The sequence below is a fragment of the Echiichthys vipera genome (genome assembly GCF_963691815.1).
Source record: "Echiichthys vipera genome assembly, chromosome: 8".
NCBI classification, from domain to species: domain Eukaryota; kingdom Metazoa; phylum Chordata; class Actinopteri; order Perciformes; family Trachinidae; genus Echiichthys; species Echiichthys vipera.
The window spans coordinates 31,912,805-31,931,012 of NC_139833.1; the positions used below are offsets into that span (position 1 = coordinate 31,912,805).

Here is an 18,208-nt window from a genome sequence, read left to right on the forward strand (position 1 = left end):
ATAGTGCTAATGGAAACACGCCTATTGTTTTACTTTTACTCCTGATGATGCTGAGGACACTTCCTAGTGCCGGAAGGAGAGAAACCCCCCCCCCCCCCCCTTTTCCTTGTGTACCTGGCTGTGTCATGAAGAATATGTTAGCCTAAATTAATCCACTCCTCCCAGTCATATTAATACTCATATTCCTCGAGGCAGTGGCGGAGGAGGAGGAGGAGGCGTTGCAGTTATTTATGACTCAGGCCTATTAATCAACCCAAAACCTAAGCTAAATTATAATTCATTTAAAAGTCTTGTTCTGTGTCTTTCACATTCAACCTGGAAAACCGTGCAGCCAATTATACTTGTTATAGTGTACCGTGCTCCTGGTCTGAATTTCTATCTGAATTCTCAGAGTTTCTGCCAAATTTAGTCCTTAAATCTGATAAAGTAATTATTGTAGGAGATTTTAATATTCACATGGACATTGATAATAATAATAGCCTTAGTATTGTTTTTATCTCATCTCTTTATCTCTTTTCTTCAAACTCACGAACCTTAGAAACAACTGTATGACCTGATATACAGTGGGGATCCAAATTAGAAATCAATATATAAATACTTGATTTATTCTAAAATACTGTTATTTTTTACGGTTCATAATTTGATAGAATATCCACTATGGCTATACCACTGCTGCACTAGCATGTTTTTTAAATAACAAAGGCACAAAAACCTTTATTTTGTGAAAAAAAACAGTGAGCAAAATTAGAGAACACTTTCAGATCCCTCCCAGTTATTGGTGTTAATCTGGCACCTGGTGACAATTGACTTAATTGTTGGACACAGCCTATTCATCTGTCAGTTCTCATGGTTACTTTGCAAGATTTCAAGCTGCTCTAAGGTGACTGAAACCCTGAGACAACAGGTTGTTCAGATAAATGCCATCTGATAGTGTTTTTCGACTGACAGGGAACAGGTTCTTAAACAGGTGCCGTTGAAAACATTTTGAACCCCGGTGCTGTCTAGAAAACAATCAGTTTTGTGGGAACCATTGTAATCAAGGATGCGTCATCAACTGGGGGCGTGTTCAATGCACAATGGCAGTAAATGTATTGTGCGCAGTGAGCCTGTTTGTGAGCCATGTGTTGTGTGTTACTCGGGTGCATACATGACCTGAATGTGCCATAATGTGGAGTGCTCCTCATTATTTAGTTCCATATGAAATTTCTCATTTTGAATGTTGGGTGATTTCCTCTCTCACTATATTGTTCTGTTTACTTTGGAGGATTATAAGACAACCACACAGGTCTGATGTGTGCAGACGGACAACAATTTCTCTACTTTAACCTCGCAAATAACAGCTAAACTGAGCTTCCGGGGTCTCCTCCCTTAACTAACAGTGTTTGACCCCTTAAGGCACCACAAGAGAAGAGGGAAAATAGTGAAATTAAATAAATATATTCCAGAGCTGACAGAAGAAAGAGGAAACATGTAAAAATCAGGGCTAGCAAGGAATCATTTTTTTTTACATCAGATAAGATGAATAGAATGCCTGCCTGTATGAAGCCCCACCATCCACCCTGGGTTAGAATGCACATGCTGTATTGATACAATTGATCAATTCTGTACATCAGTCTATGATAAGTGTCAGGATTCAGTAAAACCCTGTGACCAAACAGAGAACAAGAATACTTCAGATAACCCTGTGGTGGTGATAAAAATTTTAAATAAAGGAAAATAGAGCTGTGAAGAAAATAAATTATAACAAACTGAAATCCACATGTGGATGAGCTTCCAGTACCTGGCCCGAAGGCCGATTAAAGATAATCGGAATGCACATAAGAATGTAAGCAGGCACAGAAAAGGGGTGTAAAAAAAGGGAATTCATAGAACATCAGAAAGCACCGGATCTCGAGTCAACATGTGTGTAAAAATGTCCATTTAGCAATTCCTGTTCAAAACTCATTAACAGACAGAATATCAGTAGCCTGTCAGGACTTTAGCTATTAGTGCTGCAGTCTAAAAATAAACAGGTAGCACCACATCGACTCACGGTTATCCAGATAACATGACAGTGCTTTGTCTGCGGCCCCTCCACTGCTCCAGGTTCTCCAATCACACTGATATTATTGCGGGACTCCAGTTCGCTGATTTAAGCCAGCAGTCTGGCACTCTCTGTTAGCGTGGCCAGGAGGCCTCCAGCGTTAGCAGACGCTCATCTTGTAAATTTGCATTTATCTCGAGGGAGCCTATCTTCTGAGCGTGGTCAGACATGGACTTGGTCCATCTTTGCCTAGAGCATTGAAATGAGGGCTTTGAGATCGGTCTAGAGGGCTTTGAACTCAGCGGAGAGGCCTGTACGGTGCTCTGCCCAAAGATATTAAATTTTAGTAATTTTTCTTTATTAATTTTCTTTATCAAATATTTCATTTGATAGTCACACTATTGATCCAATTAAACATAAAGTACGTACATTGGTGCCCCGTGTGAGGGTTAGTTATGTTGGCTGGCAATAATTCAAAATTGTGTGATATTAATATTCGTCATATTTTTGGACAGTTTCCAATTTTGGGATTTTTCATCCCAAATTTTCCAAAAGTCGTTACAGTGAACCCCACTCTTCTTCCACAGGAGTAGACATCCAGCTGTACTTACAAACAAGTATAAAGTGGGGTTATTTGATTAATTCTCCATATTTAGCTAAAGCGATTTGAGAATATTGATAACCTCTGTAAGCCTGATAGTTACCCTTAAGATTTTGCTATTGCTGCTAGCTATTTCAAGTTTGGTTTAGCATTTGAATCACACATATTCAATGCAATCTAATGAGCCTGGTCATAAGTTGTTGCTAAATTAAGTGCTGCTTCCCCTTAACTCATAGCGTGCCCCCGCTATGAACCCGAGAGCTTGAACTGTTGGAACTGCCTTGCATTTCAACCTGAGTGGAGATAGATAGAGCCACAGTGTGCTACCAGCCCTGTGAAATAAAGTTACATGCCCAGCTTCCATGTGTCTCATCTTGAGTAGTACTTTACAGATATAATTCCCTGACTGACTGTCCTGCATCTCAGTTAGTGTAAATTCTGGTCCCAGAATCACATGGTGCTGTAGTTGCCCCTCTCCGTGCAGGAAGCAAGCTACCCACATAGTTTAGATCAGAGGAACTGTTGTTTTAGTCTAGTGTACTGCCAAGTCACATCACAAGGTGTCTGCCAAGCAACACCAGAGCCAAAACAATTGCATTGTTGTACTAGACAACAAGTTTTAATCTCACCTTCCATTTGAAACAATGGAGAACCCATGTGTAGAGAATTTCATTTCTTCCCTAGCACAGAGCCTTAAACCTGGCTACCCTGAGTTCATTAACACATTGAACTTAAGTGAGTGCAGCAAAGAAATAGACTCACTTCTCAGTGACACATCTAAAGGGTCAGTGTTGAGATGTTTGCTCCTGAACTTCCACTGGCAAACTAACATTGTCTGTCAGAGCAAAACAGCATTAGAAAAGGAGATAGAATCCCTTAAAGCTCAAAATGCTAGTCTCATTAGTGAAGTCCTGCGTTATTTAGAAGAGTTGCACTCAGCAGAGTCACAGCTCTTCTCCCACAAAAAGGAATTGTTAGGGCTCAGAACAGACAGTCTTGCCCCACCAAAGTCACTCAGCCTTGCTGATTCTGGCTTTTCAAATTCAAATTTCTCCCTCAATGAGAGATTAACGCCCTCTCCAGAGCAGACCAGGGAAGTTCCATCCTGCTCTACCTCCTCACTGCATCACTTTGAGAGTGATGACAGAGCTAGCATAGCCTTGCCTTCACAAACGGTGACCTCACAACGTCCCCGCCTTGAAGAGCTTGAGCTTCTAGCTAAAGATATGGACGTGTTTGATCCAGACAACTGCGATTATAACATTGAGGACCATTTTAGGGAATTAGATGAAAATCTAATTGACCTGCCCAATGCAACACAGAGAGAGAAAGTTAAACTTGTGTGGAAGCTGTCCACAAAGTTATACAGTCTCAACCTGCCAGAGTCAGAAATGACTACAATGAGCTCCGTCATGCACTGACAGAAGAATTTGCTTCTACTGCAGACGAAATCACTTCTTTGGTTGCAGCTAGTCAAATTAAACATTCCCGTCAAGAGAGTCCCAGAGACTACTACAGACGTTTGAGACACGTATACTTTCAAGGAAAGAATGCACCAGGCTTAGAAGAGAACCCAACCTTTTAGTCCCTGTACTTGCAGAATCTTCATCCTTGTATACGTACGCATGCTATTCTTGAGACAAGAAAAGATAACCTCTCTCTTAACGAGGTTAGGAAAGTAGCACAGGTGGCTTGGGAAACTGTTGTCAATTGCAAAGCAAGGGAAACAACATCTGCTTCCAGCAGCTCAAACACCGTGGGGTCACACAGACCTTCTGTCTCAGAACCCCACCCTCAGAACAGATCGAAAGGGGGGGACAAAACACAGCATAGGGACGCAGAGCGTAAACGCCATGTCCGCCAGCTGCCACGGGATAGTCATGCCCAGAGCAGGAGCTGTAGAAGGCCATATTCTGACATTCTGGCCCAGCATAATGACCTGCCAAACCACTGCTCAGATGATGACCACATCATCTCTGACCGCAGCTCAGAATCCGACAGTGACAGCGCCTCTGAGTGTCTTTCTGTACACGGCTACAGGCAGCGTTACAGCCCTGAGCCACGAGTTAAGAAAAACTTTAAACAACAGAGCTCCAGAGTCCGCTCCTCTCGGTTCTTTAGGTAACAGTCCGTCTGTACTGATAGTAAGATTAATGCAAGATCAGCAGCCTTACTTTTCTTACAGTTAAATTGCATCTCATCTGTATCGCACCCAAGACATTTACATAACTAACACTTCTGTTCTCACTAACCTGAAGAGAAGCTGAGAATCAATGTTTATTATGTATTTCGTATAGTGCCATTGTCATGTTTAGATTTTGTTTTGTAACTTTTGTTCTGACCTAGTCGAGATATTAGTAGTGTTTAGCCAATTCCCAGTTGGTGAAATAACTGCCCAAAACGTTGCAGACAGTAAATGAACTGACAAATGAACTCTGTACATCTATGGACTGTGAAAGATGCCCTTAAAACCGCATATCGGGTGCAGTCTCAAGGACATCGGGGGGATATGTAGGTGCAACCGGCACCCAAAGATGATTGTTCATTTCTTGATTAACTCAAACTTTCAGTTTGATTAAGACTAGGCCCAAAGCCTGGTTGCCTTTGTCTCTGAAGCAAAGGCCTGCCATGCCTTCTCCCCCACAAATCACACCCAGGTGTGATTCTCCAAGGGACCCCCAAACTGTTCATTGGCTGACTTTACCTCTGACGATGACATCATCAGGGCTTATATAACGTGTAGCACACAACCTGCACTTTCTCTTCCTCCCTCTCTTTCTTCCGGATCTCACACTCAACTCGACGCGCTCCTGCGGATCCAGGAGACCAGCTTCCCGCTGTCCCCTCGGCCGGTTATCCAACTCAACTGAGCAGAACAAAGAGCGATCATCTTTTGCCTAAGCGCACACCTAGGAAGAGCTTCCAGCTTCTTTTCTTCAACCAGCCATTGGCATCAAGCAACGCAAAACATCTCCCATCTCATGGACTGGTAACTAATCACCAACTGGGCATTACTACATGTTATAGGACTTTATGAAAAGCTAGATACAATTGTAGCTATGTCATAACCTGAATAACAACTGAGATTTCAAGCTGCTGGTGCTTTGTGTAACTTAAATGTTCACACCTTCTCTGCAGGGGTCCAAGCTCCCACCTCTCCTCTTTGTCTCTTTCACACACACACACACACACACACACACACACACACACACACACACACACACACACTCACACACTCACACACACACACACACACACACACACACACACACACACACACACACACACGTTTGCTGTTACCTTTAGGTAGTTTATTGTGTTTTGTTTGTTGCATTTATTAAATTGTTAATAAATGTTTGTGTTTACCATATGTTCAACCCTTAATAAGTAGTTTAATATATTTAATGAGACTTTAATATTAGTTGTCACTCCGTCTATGACGGTGGTGCCCCGAGGAACTCTGGTTTGACTAGAGTCATTTTTATTATTATCTTTGATAATTATTGGTGATAACTAATATTGACTTGATTAACGATATGTTTATTGAAAATACTCAATCTCATAATCTGAACGTGAGTCAAGGCCCTACATTTGATAAGTTCTCCGTGTGAAGTTTTAATAAATTAAAGTTAGTACATTTTAGTAATTTTTCTTTATTAATTTTCTTTATCAAATATTTCATTTGATAGTCACACTATTGATCCAATTAAACCTAAAGTACCTACAACGGGTTTAACCAGCCCTTGCCCCGAACCCTCACTGCAGCCATCTCTCCTTCCTCCCTCTACACCCCTCCCCCCCGACACCACAACAACAACCCCCTCCTCCTCCACCTCAATACAAGCCACGCCTCACATCACCACAGACCAGGTTAGAGGACAGCTGAGGAAGCTCCGGCCCAGGAAAGCAGCAGGCCCGGATAAAGTGTCTCCGAGACTACTGAAGACTTGCACTGCATAATTGGGGGAACCACTACAACGGATCATCAACCTTAGCCTGCAGCCAGGGAGAGTGCCTACCCTCTGGAAGACATCCTGCATCATTCTGGTTCCCAAGAAGAACAGGCCCAACAAGCTGAATGACTTCCAGCGAGTGGCACTCACTTCACACCTGATGAAGACGTTGGAACGGCTCTTCCTCAGCCTCCTCAGACCCCAGGTGGAACACGCCCAGGACCGCCTGCAGTTTGCGCACCAGCCAGATGTTGGTGTTGAGGATGCCATCCTCTACATGAGTCCACTTCCATCTGGATAGGGGAAGCGGCACAGCAGGGATTCTCTTCTTGGACTTCTCCAGTGCCTTTAATACCATCCAGCCCCCTATACTTCAACACAAACTGAACAGGATGGGATTGGACCCCTATCTGGTGGACTGGGTCAGAGACTACCTCACTGACAGGCCACAGTATGTCAGGCTGAAGGACACACGTCTGACACTGTGGTCAGCAGCAATGGAGCCCCTCAGTGCACAGTGCTGGCCCCTCTTCTCTTCACCCTGTACACCTCGGACTTCTGCTACAACTCGGAGCTGTGTCAAATACAGAAGAACGCCATTGTGACACAGCCACTGTGGAATGTACCAGGGGTGACAGAGAGGAGGAGTATCGGAGTCTGGTGGGGGAATTTGCTCTCTGGTGCCACACTAACCACCTACAGCTCAACACCTCCAAGACGAAAGAACTGGTCATTGATTTTGGGAGGTCCAGACCAAAACCGCGACCAGTCCTGCTAGAGGGAGCTGAGGTGGAGGCTGTGGACTCAAACAAATACCTTGGGCTGTGGCTGGACAATAAACTGGACTGGACAACACACACCAGCCACCTGTACAGGAAGACACAAAGCAAGTTGTACTTCCTGAGGAGACTGCGATCCTTCAACATCTGCAGCAAACTGCTGTGGATGTTTTACCAGTCTGAGGTCACCAGTGTCCTCTTTTACACTGTGGTGTGCTGGGGGGGGGGGGGGGGGCAGCATATCCAACCATCTCCAGAGTGGATAAACTGATCAGGCGGGCCGGCTCTGTGGTCTGCATGAAACTGGACTTGCTGGTGATGGTGGCAGAGAGGAGGACACTGGACAAACTGCTGGACATAATGGAAAATGGCAGCTCCTGCCCAAGTGTAGGACCAACAGGCTCAAGAACTCATTTGTCCCTCAGGCCATCATCCTGTGGGAGCCACTCACTGTGCAATTAATAATCTACTCTTACATACCTGGACACTTATCTTCTTTTTTGTGCAATAACTTTATCCACCACTTAAGTGCAATAATGTAATCTTACTGTCAAATACAGTCATACATATTTTATCTTATACATTTTCTCTACATTTAGCTTATCTGATTTAATTTTCCGTGAACTTTATTTGACCTGTATTCTTACATCTACCTCATATATATTTGACTAGTGTTTAGTTAGTCTAGACGAGTTTATTTCTTATTTATTTAGCTAAGCGTCTAATGGTTATCCAATACTGTATTTTCCCTTGTGTATTTGTAAGCTGCTGGAAACTCAATTTCCTTGCGGGAGTCATCCCAAAGGGATCAAATAAGAGAAGTTTAAGTCTAAGTCTACGGCTAAGTCCAGCCACCCTCCTGAGAAAACCCATTTTGGCCGCTTTTACCTGCAACCTTGTTCTTTTGGTCATGACCCAGCTTTCATGGTAGGTGAGGGTGGGAATGAAGATTGACCGGTAGATCGAGAGCTTTGCATTCCGGCTCAGCTCTCTTTTCGTCACAACGGTGCGGTAGAGCGTCTGCAATACCGCCCCCGCTGCTCTGATTCTTCGGCCAAACTCACACTCCATCGTCCCCTCACTTGTGAACAAGATCTTGAGGTACTTCAACTCCTTCACTTGGGGTGCATTACATTTCATTTAGCTGACGCTTTTGTCCAAAGCAACTTGCAATAAGTGCATTCAACAATTAGGGTACAAACCAGAAGAGCAAGTTATTAAGTAAGTGTGGTGGCTTCAAATAAGCTGATCTATAGAGTGCTACATATAAGTGCTTTTTTTTCCCCATCTTTTGACCGTCTTAGCTGAGGTGCAGTCGAAAGAGATGTGTTTTTAGCCTGCGGTGGAAGATGTGTAGATTTTCTGCCTTCCAAATGTTGATGGGGTAGCTCGTTCCACCATTTGGGAGCCAGGACGGCAAACAGTCATGACTTAGCTGACTGGCTCTGAATTCCTCTCAGTGAGGGATCGGCAAGCGGATTTGCCAAGTGCTAGTGTCTTGAAATGGATGCGAGCAGCTACAGGAAGCCAGTGAAGGGAGCGGAGGAGCGGTGTAGTGTGAGAGAACTTAGGTAGGTTGGAGACCAGTCGAGCTGCTGCATTCTGGATGAGCTGCAGAGGTCGGATGGCACAGGCCGGCAGACCAGCCAGGAGGGAGTTACAGTAGTCAAGGCGTGAGATGACAAGAGCCTGGACCAGAACCTGTGCTGCCTTCTGGTTCAGAAGAGGACGTATCCTCCTGATATTGTGCAACATGTATCTGCAAGATCGGGTTCTTGCAGCAATGTTGGCGGTAAGGGAGAGTTGGTTGTCAAGTATCACGCCCAGGTTCCTTGCAATCTGGGTGGGGGCTACCACAGAGTTGTCAAGGGTGATAGTTAGGTCTTGGGTGGGATAGCATTTGCCAGGAAGGAAAAGCAACTCTTTTCTAGGTTGAGTTTCAGGTAGTGTGGGGACATCCATTGAGAAATGTCAGTCAGACAGGCAGAGATCCGTTCTGCTGCGAGTGTGTCGGACTTAGGAAAAGAGAGAGTAAGTTGGGTGTCATCATCATAGCTGTGATAGGACAAGCCATGTGAGAAAATAACAGAACCAAGGGAGTTAGTGTACAGAGACAAGAGGAGAGGCCCCAGGACTGAACCCTAAGGGACCCCATTAGTAAGATGACAGGGTTCCGACACAGAGCCACTCCAAGTTACCCGGTATGTGCGTTTTTTTTAGGTAGGATGTGAGCAGGGAGAGTGCAGAGCCTGAGATACCTATTGCTGTAGGATGGATACAAGGATCTGGTGGTTAACTGTGTCAAATACTGCAGAAAGGTCCAAAAGGATGAGTGCAGAAGAGAGAGAGGCTGCCCTAGCCATGTGAAGTTGCTCGGTGACAGCAAGAAGGGCAGTTTTGGTTGAGTGGCTGGCCTTAAAACCAGACTGGTGATAATCAAGAAGGTTGTTCAGGTGAAGGTAGGAAGATTAAAAACAGCACGCTGCAGTTTTTTGGAGAGAAATGGAAGAGAGACAGGTCTGTACTTATTTACTTCAGACGGGTCAAGGGTTAGTTTTTTGAGGATAGGGTTCACTCTTACCTCTTTAAGGGAGTCAGGGAAGCAGCCAGTGGATAAAGAGTTATTAATAAGATGGGTGAGAAAAGGAAGAAGATCAGGTGCAATAGATTGAAGAAGGTGAAAGGGGATGGAGTCAAGGGGGCAAGTGGTTGGGCAGGCAGAGGAAATAAGAGTAATAACTTGATCAAGAGATGGGGGGGGGGGGGGGGGTGAAAGAAGATAGCGAAGGGGAAGAAAATGAGATTGGTGGAAGGGTGAGATCAGGAGGTGGGATGGAGAATGAAGAGCGTATGTCATCTACCTTTTTTATGAAGTAGTTGACAAAGTGGCTTGGTAGAAGGGAGGGTAAGGACTCATTCCCTACCCGGAGTAAGCAATCCACCGGTTTCCTGCTGAGAGCCATGGCCTCAGATTTAACGGTGCTGATCCTCATCCCAGCTGTTTCGCACTCGGCCACGTCATCTGCAAAAAGCAGAGACGAGATCCTCAGCCCACCGAACTGCAACCCCTCCCCACCACGACTACGCCTCGATATCCTGTCAATTGAAAAAAATCACAAATAGGGTTTGTAACAACGAATCCTACTAAATTAATATGTATGATAATTATGGGAATTGTTATTTAGAATATTAATTAATATTATAATCATTAAATTGGGGAGAGAAAGAGAGAGGAAGACATGCAGGGGGCACCCCAATCATGTAGTTTTAGTCTTTCCAATGCTCTAGCACTTAGTAATCCCCCTCTTCCTATCTCCTCCTGTTTCCCCTCTCTCACTCCTTATCATACCCGTATTATCTCCTTCATTCTCAGAGCCCTCTTCACCCACAGTCTAATCATCATCACCACTATTTCTTCCTCCTCATCACTGTTTCCTGTCCTCCTTCTCTCTTCTTCTTCTTCCTCCTCCTCTTTGCTGTCACTTCCCTTTCTTCCCTCACTTCTTCTTCCTGTCTATTGTTACTGCTGCCATCTGTCCTTCTTTCTACTCCTCTCGTCCTCCTCCTCCTACCGTCTGTTTTCTTCCATGGAGCAGACTGTTACTTTCTTGCCAGACAGGTTGACAGATCAGCTGACTGACGTAAGAGGTGATGAGGACACAGTGGATTGGCTAACAAACTTTTTTAAGTTTCTGTGTACACAACCTCTTGTTTAACTTGTGGTTGTTTGCAGCAACAGTGCTTTGATGTTCTGACCACATGAAATATTTCCAGCATCAGCTGACAATAGAACATGCCATTTTTTTAATTAAATTTTTCAATATTTCTATCTGTCAAGCTCAGTCTCATAGTTCACGCACACAGGTGTTTTCACTTATTCTGCCTGATTAGGCTGTCTCTCCAGCTGCTCCCTATTCATTTCAATGGGAAACCAGTGAGATGTATTCCCCTCTATAAGTTATAGAATAGAAAAAAAAATTTCCCCTGTGTAAAAATTGCTTAAGTTATCGACTTTGTGAATGTGTATGTATTTGAGTGTCTGTCACTGTCATGATGTTTCCACAGTCTATACAACAGAACTTCAAAATATAGATTAATATCTATATATACCCAGATTATTATCGTGTTTCTCTTCTGCGCATGTGCCGGGGTTAGAACTTCCACCTCCACACTCTGTGGCCGTTTGACACGGATATAGAATACATCAGGAAGCAACGGTGCTGTAAACAACGTGAAAAAAATAACAGCAATAGAGAAATGGAGAGAGGACTTCGCCATGGCAACTAACAATACTACCAAGAAGACCTCTTTCTGTCCTAATTCTGTCCAAAAGTCCATTTTTTATTTTGACAAAGGTGGACTGGAAAAAAGCTGTGTTCCGAGACGACTAGCTGTATGTTGGATGAGTGCTACCTACTGTACTGACATTTTCCCATTCAACCCCTACTCATGTATATGTGGGGAACTTCAATAATCAGAGTATTCCCTTAACTGGGGTGAGACCATTTTCGGGTTATTGATGTGCGAGTAAACGCACAAACGAGTAAAACGAGTAAACAAGTGACACAGTGGAACGCTGCTCTGCCACTTCTTTCTCCAAGTGAGAAATACAGAATGGTTGCAGTTTGCATAATTTAGTTCAAGATCCGACGGGTATTAAAATGTATGTTGTTTAAGAATTACGATGGAACAAAGAGTTTGTTATCATTCTGACATTTAAGGTGGTTCGGTTGCTCTACGACGTCAACTCATGCACAAGTAACATGAACGAAAACACTCCACCTTTAAAATTCCGGTAGCTGTCAAAAAGTGTGTTTTAGTGAAAGACAGGCTGGCACAGGTGCAGAGGACCTCATAAAGTGTATCCTTTATTTGTACAGTTATAGAGAGAGACTCAGTACACTAGTTTGATTTTTAGTTTGTTTCTCTACTTTGTTATTCACTGTAATCCATTGTATGTGATTATTCTCTTAACATTGTTGCACTGGTAGATTGAATTAAAAGAGTTATCTTTCTTTCTTTCCAAGAGTATCTTTCTTATAACTTTTTTCTTCTTCATGTTTGGAAAAAAAGTTTGTATCTAATGATCTGTTTATCTAATGATCTGATTGATGCCAGTTAGCATGTCCCAGTGTCTACTCTCTACTTCACTGGCTTTTAAAAATGGTGCTTGTTGTTGTGGCGTTGAGTACTACCTACGTCACATTCAACTTAGAGTTATATCCAATCGGCAACCAGGCTTCTTCAGGGGAGAAAAAAGCCTGGTTGAACGGCCTTTTGGGGCGACTCATTTTCAAATTAGGGGCGTTTCAGTGAGGGGAACTCACTTTATACAGGGTATTCGACTGTAATGGAAACGCACCTGAAGTTATAGTCATAGCGCCAAATACGGGCATCAGGGTTGTCCCCTGATGCAAGTACTGTATTTGAACAGTGTTGCTGTGGCAGTGCAGCGCCATGAAACAGGAAGTAATTCAAATGTACATTGTCAAATCTGCTCCAGATTTCTAATGCTTTTTATGAGTCCAGAATTGACCATTATTCTAACTTGGTTATACTTATCATGTGAAATGTGTCATAATGGCAATGCTTGCAAGAGATGATTTCATAGATTATAGCCATTCACCTCACTTATCACTGAAAAGGTCCTAGAAACTGATCTGAAGAGTGGGAGCACTCTGACCCTATACATGTTATTTCTTGTTCTGCCTGCAACAGGACTGTGTGAGCCTGTACACGCTGCATTTGACTGACATCCCCTCATCCTCCTATTAGATCTGTTTTGGTTTGATTATAGCAGAATTTCATTAAAACAGTATTATCATTCTGATAGGAGACGATTTTGACCTGCCTTAGTAAAACACAGGGGTTACGGTTATGGCTTGTATGGATAGATTTGTCTGGACCATGGATGTATAAAGAGAACTGGATTCAGTGTTTGAAGCAAAGCTCCATTCATTTCTATGAAAGTTACCCAGTGGCGCATGAAGCCAAAAAAAGTTGCTGCAATTCCAATGTTTGGCCACTATGTCAAATTGGCCTCAAACCCAGCCCGTCCTTGGAGTTTGGTCTGGACCTACATAACCCCAAAAAATAATGATTTTATTTTTGTTTCTTTTTTTTAATAATACATGTTGTATCTACATATTTAAAAAGCATCCATTTCTCATACTTGTATTTTTCTTTGTATAGCTGTAAAACGATTCTTTTTACACATCTGCTTCAGGATATTTTCAAACCCTTTTGATCAGTATCACATTCTGTATGGTGCTCTAAACATTGTGTGATTGTGACTACTTATGCAATGTGTAATGAATGAAATTGAAAGACTAGATAGAAATGGCAAATTTCAAAAGATAACCTTAATTTTGTCTGTGAAGTTTTATACTGTCAAGGTTTTATACTGTTGTAAAGAAATAGTGTTCAACAGCAGTAGAAATGCATTTTCTATTTACTGTATTCTATATAATTGAATTTAAACTGTCATATACAGTAGACCTGATCTTGTTTAATGTTTTTTTGTGAAAGCTTTTGTTCACTTCCTGCTAAAGTCTTTATCCTTCACATTTAAGTATCTGCTGATTAGATCTTGCCAGAGCATGGAGGAGTTATTCATCTCACTACTCTGTTTGGCATTTTCAAATTAACACACACAGCACGCATAATTCACTAGGGGAAGACAGGTTGACTGTTGCCTTTTCTGACATTTCAAAGCTTTGCTTCAAATTAACATGACAGCTGAATGGGAGTGTTGCTGGAGAGTAAGAAAAGAAGAGCAGTGGAGGAGACAGAGGATTGCCAGAAGACAGAGGATTGCCAGAAAATGGGAGACACAAAGAGAGGAAGACAACATGGTAGACTAATAGAAAATGTTAGAGCTGGAGAGGAGAGGATAGACAGAAGAGGAGATGAGAGTGAAAGAGAGGAGGAGATCAGGGTAATATATGAGACAAAAATGATAGACAGGGAGAGGAGGAGAGGCCGGTCAAGTCATTGAGGCTTCACTAATTTCCACTCAGCAGAAGGGGAGAGGGCTCGTTCCAAAAAACAGTCATGCGGCTCTGATTTTGAATCAGAACTCGTCCCCCCCATCCCCACCACTGTCTAGACAAGAGCAGAACAAGCTGGTCTTGTTATGGGAGGAAGAGGAAAAAACATGCAGTGTCATTAGGTCGCCCGCTGCAATCGGAAGGACTCGCTCCAGGAACAGGCCTGCAAGTTGTCTGTTGGTGTGGTTGCTGGTGTGGTGCATGTGAAGGTACAAGCTGTGTTTTTGTGTGTTGATTAACTGCAACACACACACACACACACACACACACACACACACACACACACACACACACACACACACACACACACACACACACACACACACACACACACACACACACACACACACACACACAAACATACACACACACACACAAACACACACACACACACACACACAAAACTCTTATTACTAAAACATAATGTTTGTTTTTTTTCCATTTTCCATCTATTTTTTCAGCAAGGACATTTAAAAAAAGCTTACAAATCTAAATGAGACTCAATTACATGGGTCAAATAGACCTGCCTAATGACACTAACTAATGAGTTTGACACACAGACGTCACAGCTGATTTGCTAATATGGCAAAGACATAATTTGGCTAAATATTTCAGTTGGTAAATCAGTCCAATCCTCTCTGTCTCATGTACTGTCAACATCCAAAATCCAAAATTGCATTTTCTTGATTATTTTGTTTCTGTGTTTTGCTTTTTAGATATTTAGGTCCTCCTGGATATTTCAGAGTTCCTCAGGTTTGAAGATTAAACATCTAAAATGACCACTTGGTAGAAGTGTGAATGGCCATTTTAAAAGGGTAATACACTGATTTAGCATTGCACTCCTATAACACTGGGCCTCGGGATGGACATTTAAAAAAAGAAAGGCTCAAAATTGATGCAGCAGAACCAGAAACATTGTCTGTTGCTGCCTATCACCCACAATGCACCTCAACCACAGAGACTTCAGTCAAGATTTGGGTTAAGCCAGTAGGGGCTAATGTAGTTTTTAGCTGCTAGCATCAGAAATTTGATGTGGTCTAGTAGGTGCCAATAAAAAAGACTGCATCGATTTCGATCCTTTTTTAACAGTCCATTATGAGTACTCTTCTAAAGTTTAATTTGTGATGTAGCTCCACCATTTCCCTTAAACAATACATCAAAAGTCACTTTGACAATGATTTTTGACTGCAAAAAGATTTTTTTTACAGCCAACATACAGTACTGTACATACAGTAAATTGTGTTTGCTTTGCTATGTGTGTGTGTGTGTGTGCGTGTGTGTGTGTGTGTGTGTTTGCTTGGGTCATTCAGTATCTGTTTCTTTTCTTCTCTGTGAAGACTCTTTCCGGAGTCGTGGTAGACTCAGTGTGAGTGTCTGAGAATGTCTGCTGCAAACAACACACATCACACTCAGGGGCACACTCACTTGGCCTTGCTTTCCAATGCATCCAACACTTTGTTGTTGTTATTTTCACTTATTATGATTAAAGTTCAGTATGATTATTTATACCTTCCAGAATATTTTTCACTTTCACATTTATAGGCTGGAGTTTTTTTTCCCCAGCAGATAGTGCTAATCAGGCATATTAATAATTGGAAGGAAAGAAGCACTTTGGTAATAACTATGACGCACATTATGGTTTGGGGTTGAGGCACATGAAAGGCCAATTTGAAAAACTGTTTATTTATTTGTTGTTTTGAACGAGAAACCACTTTTCGTCTGACCTCGTTTCTGTGTGAACTCAACACATTAACTCTGCTTTGTGTTTTAGCTTACTGGTAAAAAAAAAAAACACATCGTATGACCTTGTACTTTCCAAGGCATAGATAACTGGGAGAATTTCACATAACAGCCTGGAATATAAGCATTTTGATGTGCAGTCTATCCGTGCTATTACACATTTTAGAGTGTGTAAGATGCACAATTGCAATGACATAATTTTTAAAGATGTTTTTATTTGTATTTTTTATGAACACCTCTTGTAAACATGTATTTTTATCAAAATGGTGATTTAAAAAAGAAAAAAATATGATTTTAAAAGGGTTCACAACGTTTTACAACACACTTCTGCATCAACCCAGTGTTTCAAGTACCAAGGAGCAGAACAGCCAATTGTATCATTCCTTAAAAGCAGTGAAGAAAACATTTTGTTCTCTTAGGATGCAAAGTGGAACTTCAGGTAAAGTATGCTTCAACCCTGATGCTCAGACTGTGAACGCAGGTCTAGAAAACTAAATGCTTGAAATAGTTGTACTAAGATGTTTCTTCTCTTTCTACTTTTCCCAACACCCGCCCTTCCCTGGCTGTACAGAGTGCGAGTTCCACTGCACCAATGGGAATTGTTTGCGTCTGGGCTCGCTGATCTGCAACCAGCTGAATAACTGTGGGGACAACAGTGATGAGGAGAGCTGCCCCGTGGTCACCCAGCACCCTCCACAGGGCATCTTCAACTGTGAGTGCTGCAGAGTGCTCTGCCTCTGTCCCTCCCTCATACCATCTAGCAGCACAGATAGATACACACTCAACCTATATATACGTTTCTTTCCATATCGTGTTCAACCACCCACTCTGTATCATGTATTATTTATGTTTTACCATGTGTATAGTGGCCCTTTGTCATTATCCACACACACTGCTGATTTCCACTGGCTTGTACGTGTGCCGGTGTACAACGAGGTGTAAATGTCACACAGCAGAATGTCCAAACATTTACCTTGTTGCTTTATTTTGTCGTGTTGATGAACAGTAAACGTATTTGCGATATTCACAATAAAGTCACAGTCAACTCACAACAAACTCACTATTAACATGCCGTTACACGCTATGGCAAGGTCAAAAACCGTATGGCTTGCTAGTGTACGAACTTGCGCTGATTAACTCACATAACTTTATAGAAAACTACAGGCCTTAAAAAACACTGCCACCTATTGGCATAAATGTGAGCAAACACATACAGTAAACAAAAGAGAAAATAAACAATATGGCTCCTACACTGTACCTTCTGTCCTGTATGTATCTCTACTGTTTTCCTACTCCTTGCTGCTTGGACACCCGAATTTCCCTCTGGTGATAAATAAAGGTTCATCTTATCTTTTTTTTGTCTTATCTCTTTCCTCACACATTTCCTCTCTCTGTCTTGTCTGTCATCTTCGCTGTTTTTAGCTCTGTTTCTCCTGGTGTTTTTTTTGTCAATCCCCAGTGAGCATATGTGATGTGGCTTCTGAGGTTCAATGCTGAAGTGTGGTACTGCACACCAACTTCTCATGGAGTAGGATGGGTTAGGATTGAACTTTTGTGGTATGTAGATTCAAAAAGTGATGAACTCCTGGACACCATTTTTACCATCAGGGCGATGGTCTGTTAATTAAAATTGTTACCCTGTACAGTTCATCTGTAGTGTTGTTTTTGCATGTCAACAGCAATATACTGTATTCTGAGGGTTTTACAAAGGGCTTTGTTCATATATATTTCATAGCCATAACCCTAATCTAACATTATATTCTTAAAAATATGGTAAACATTGATTTTAATATGGCTGTTGCCAGTATTTTTTGATTCATGGACTGATAAAAAAAGCGATATCCAAAACCCCCTCTGTAAAAACATTTCACTCTAATATGTCATAATGGAAGAAGAATTTTGAATGGTGATGTTAATTAGTTAAAAATATTACCCTATTCATCTGTAGTGTCACCCCTACACAAACAACAAAATAACCATGACCTTTACAAGAGAGCCACAGGCTATAGAGTCACAAAATGAAACTACAGGAACATCTGAGAAGATCTGAGGTGTTCAATAAT

The 18,208-nt window shown here is 42.2% G+C and overlaps 1 protein-coding gene across 1 annotated transcript in view; it reads left to right on the top strand.

The window, feature by feature from the left end:
* Positions 1–18,208, top strand: part of LOC310950217 (low-density lipoprotein receptor class A domain-containing protein 4-like) — a gene marked incomplete at its 5' end in the record, with an annotated part of 390,135 nt that overhangs the window by 62,927 nt on the left and 309,000 nt on the right. The window contains one exon of the mRNA XM_083917902.1: positions 16,717–16,857. Within this exon, the coding sequence (XP_083774028.1) occupies positions 16,717–16,857 (141 nt within the window). The remainder of the gene's footprint in view (positions 1–16,716; positions 16,858–18,208) is intronic.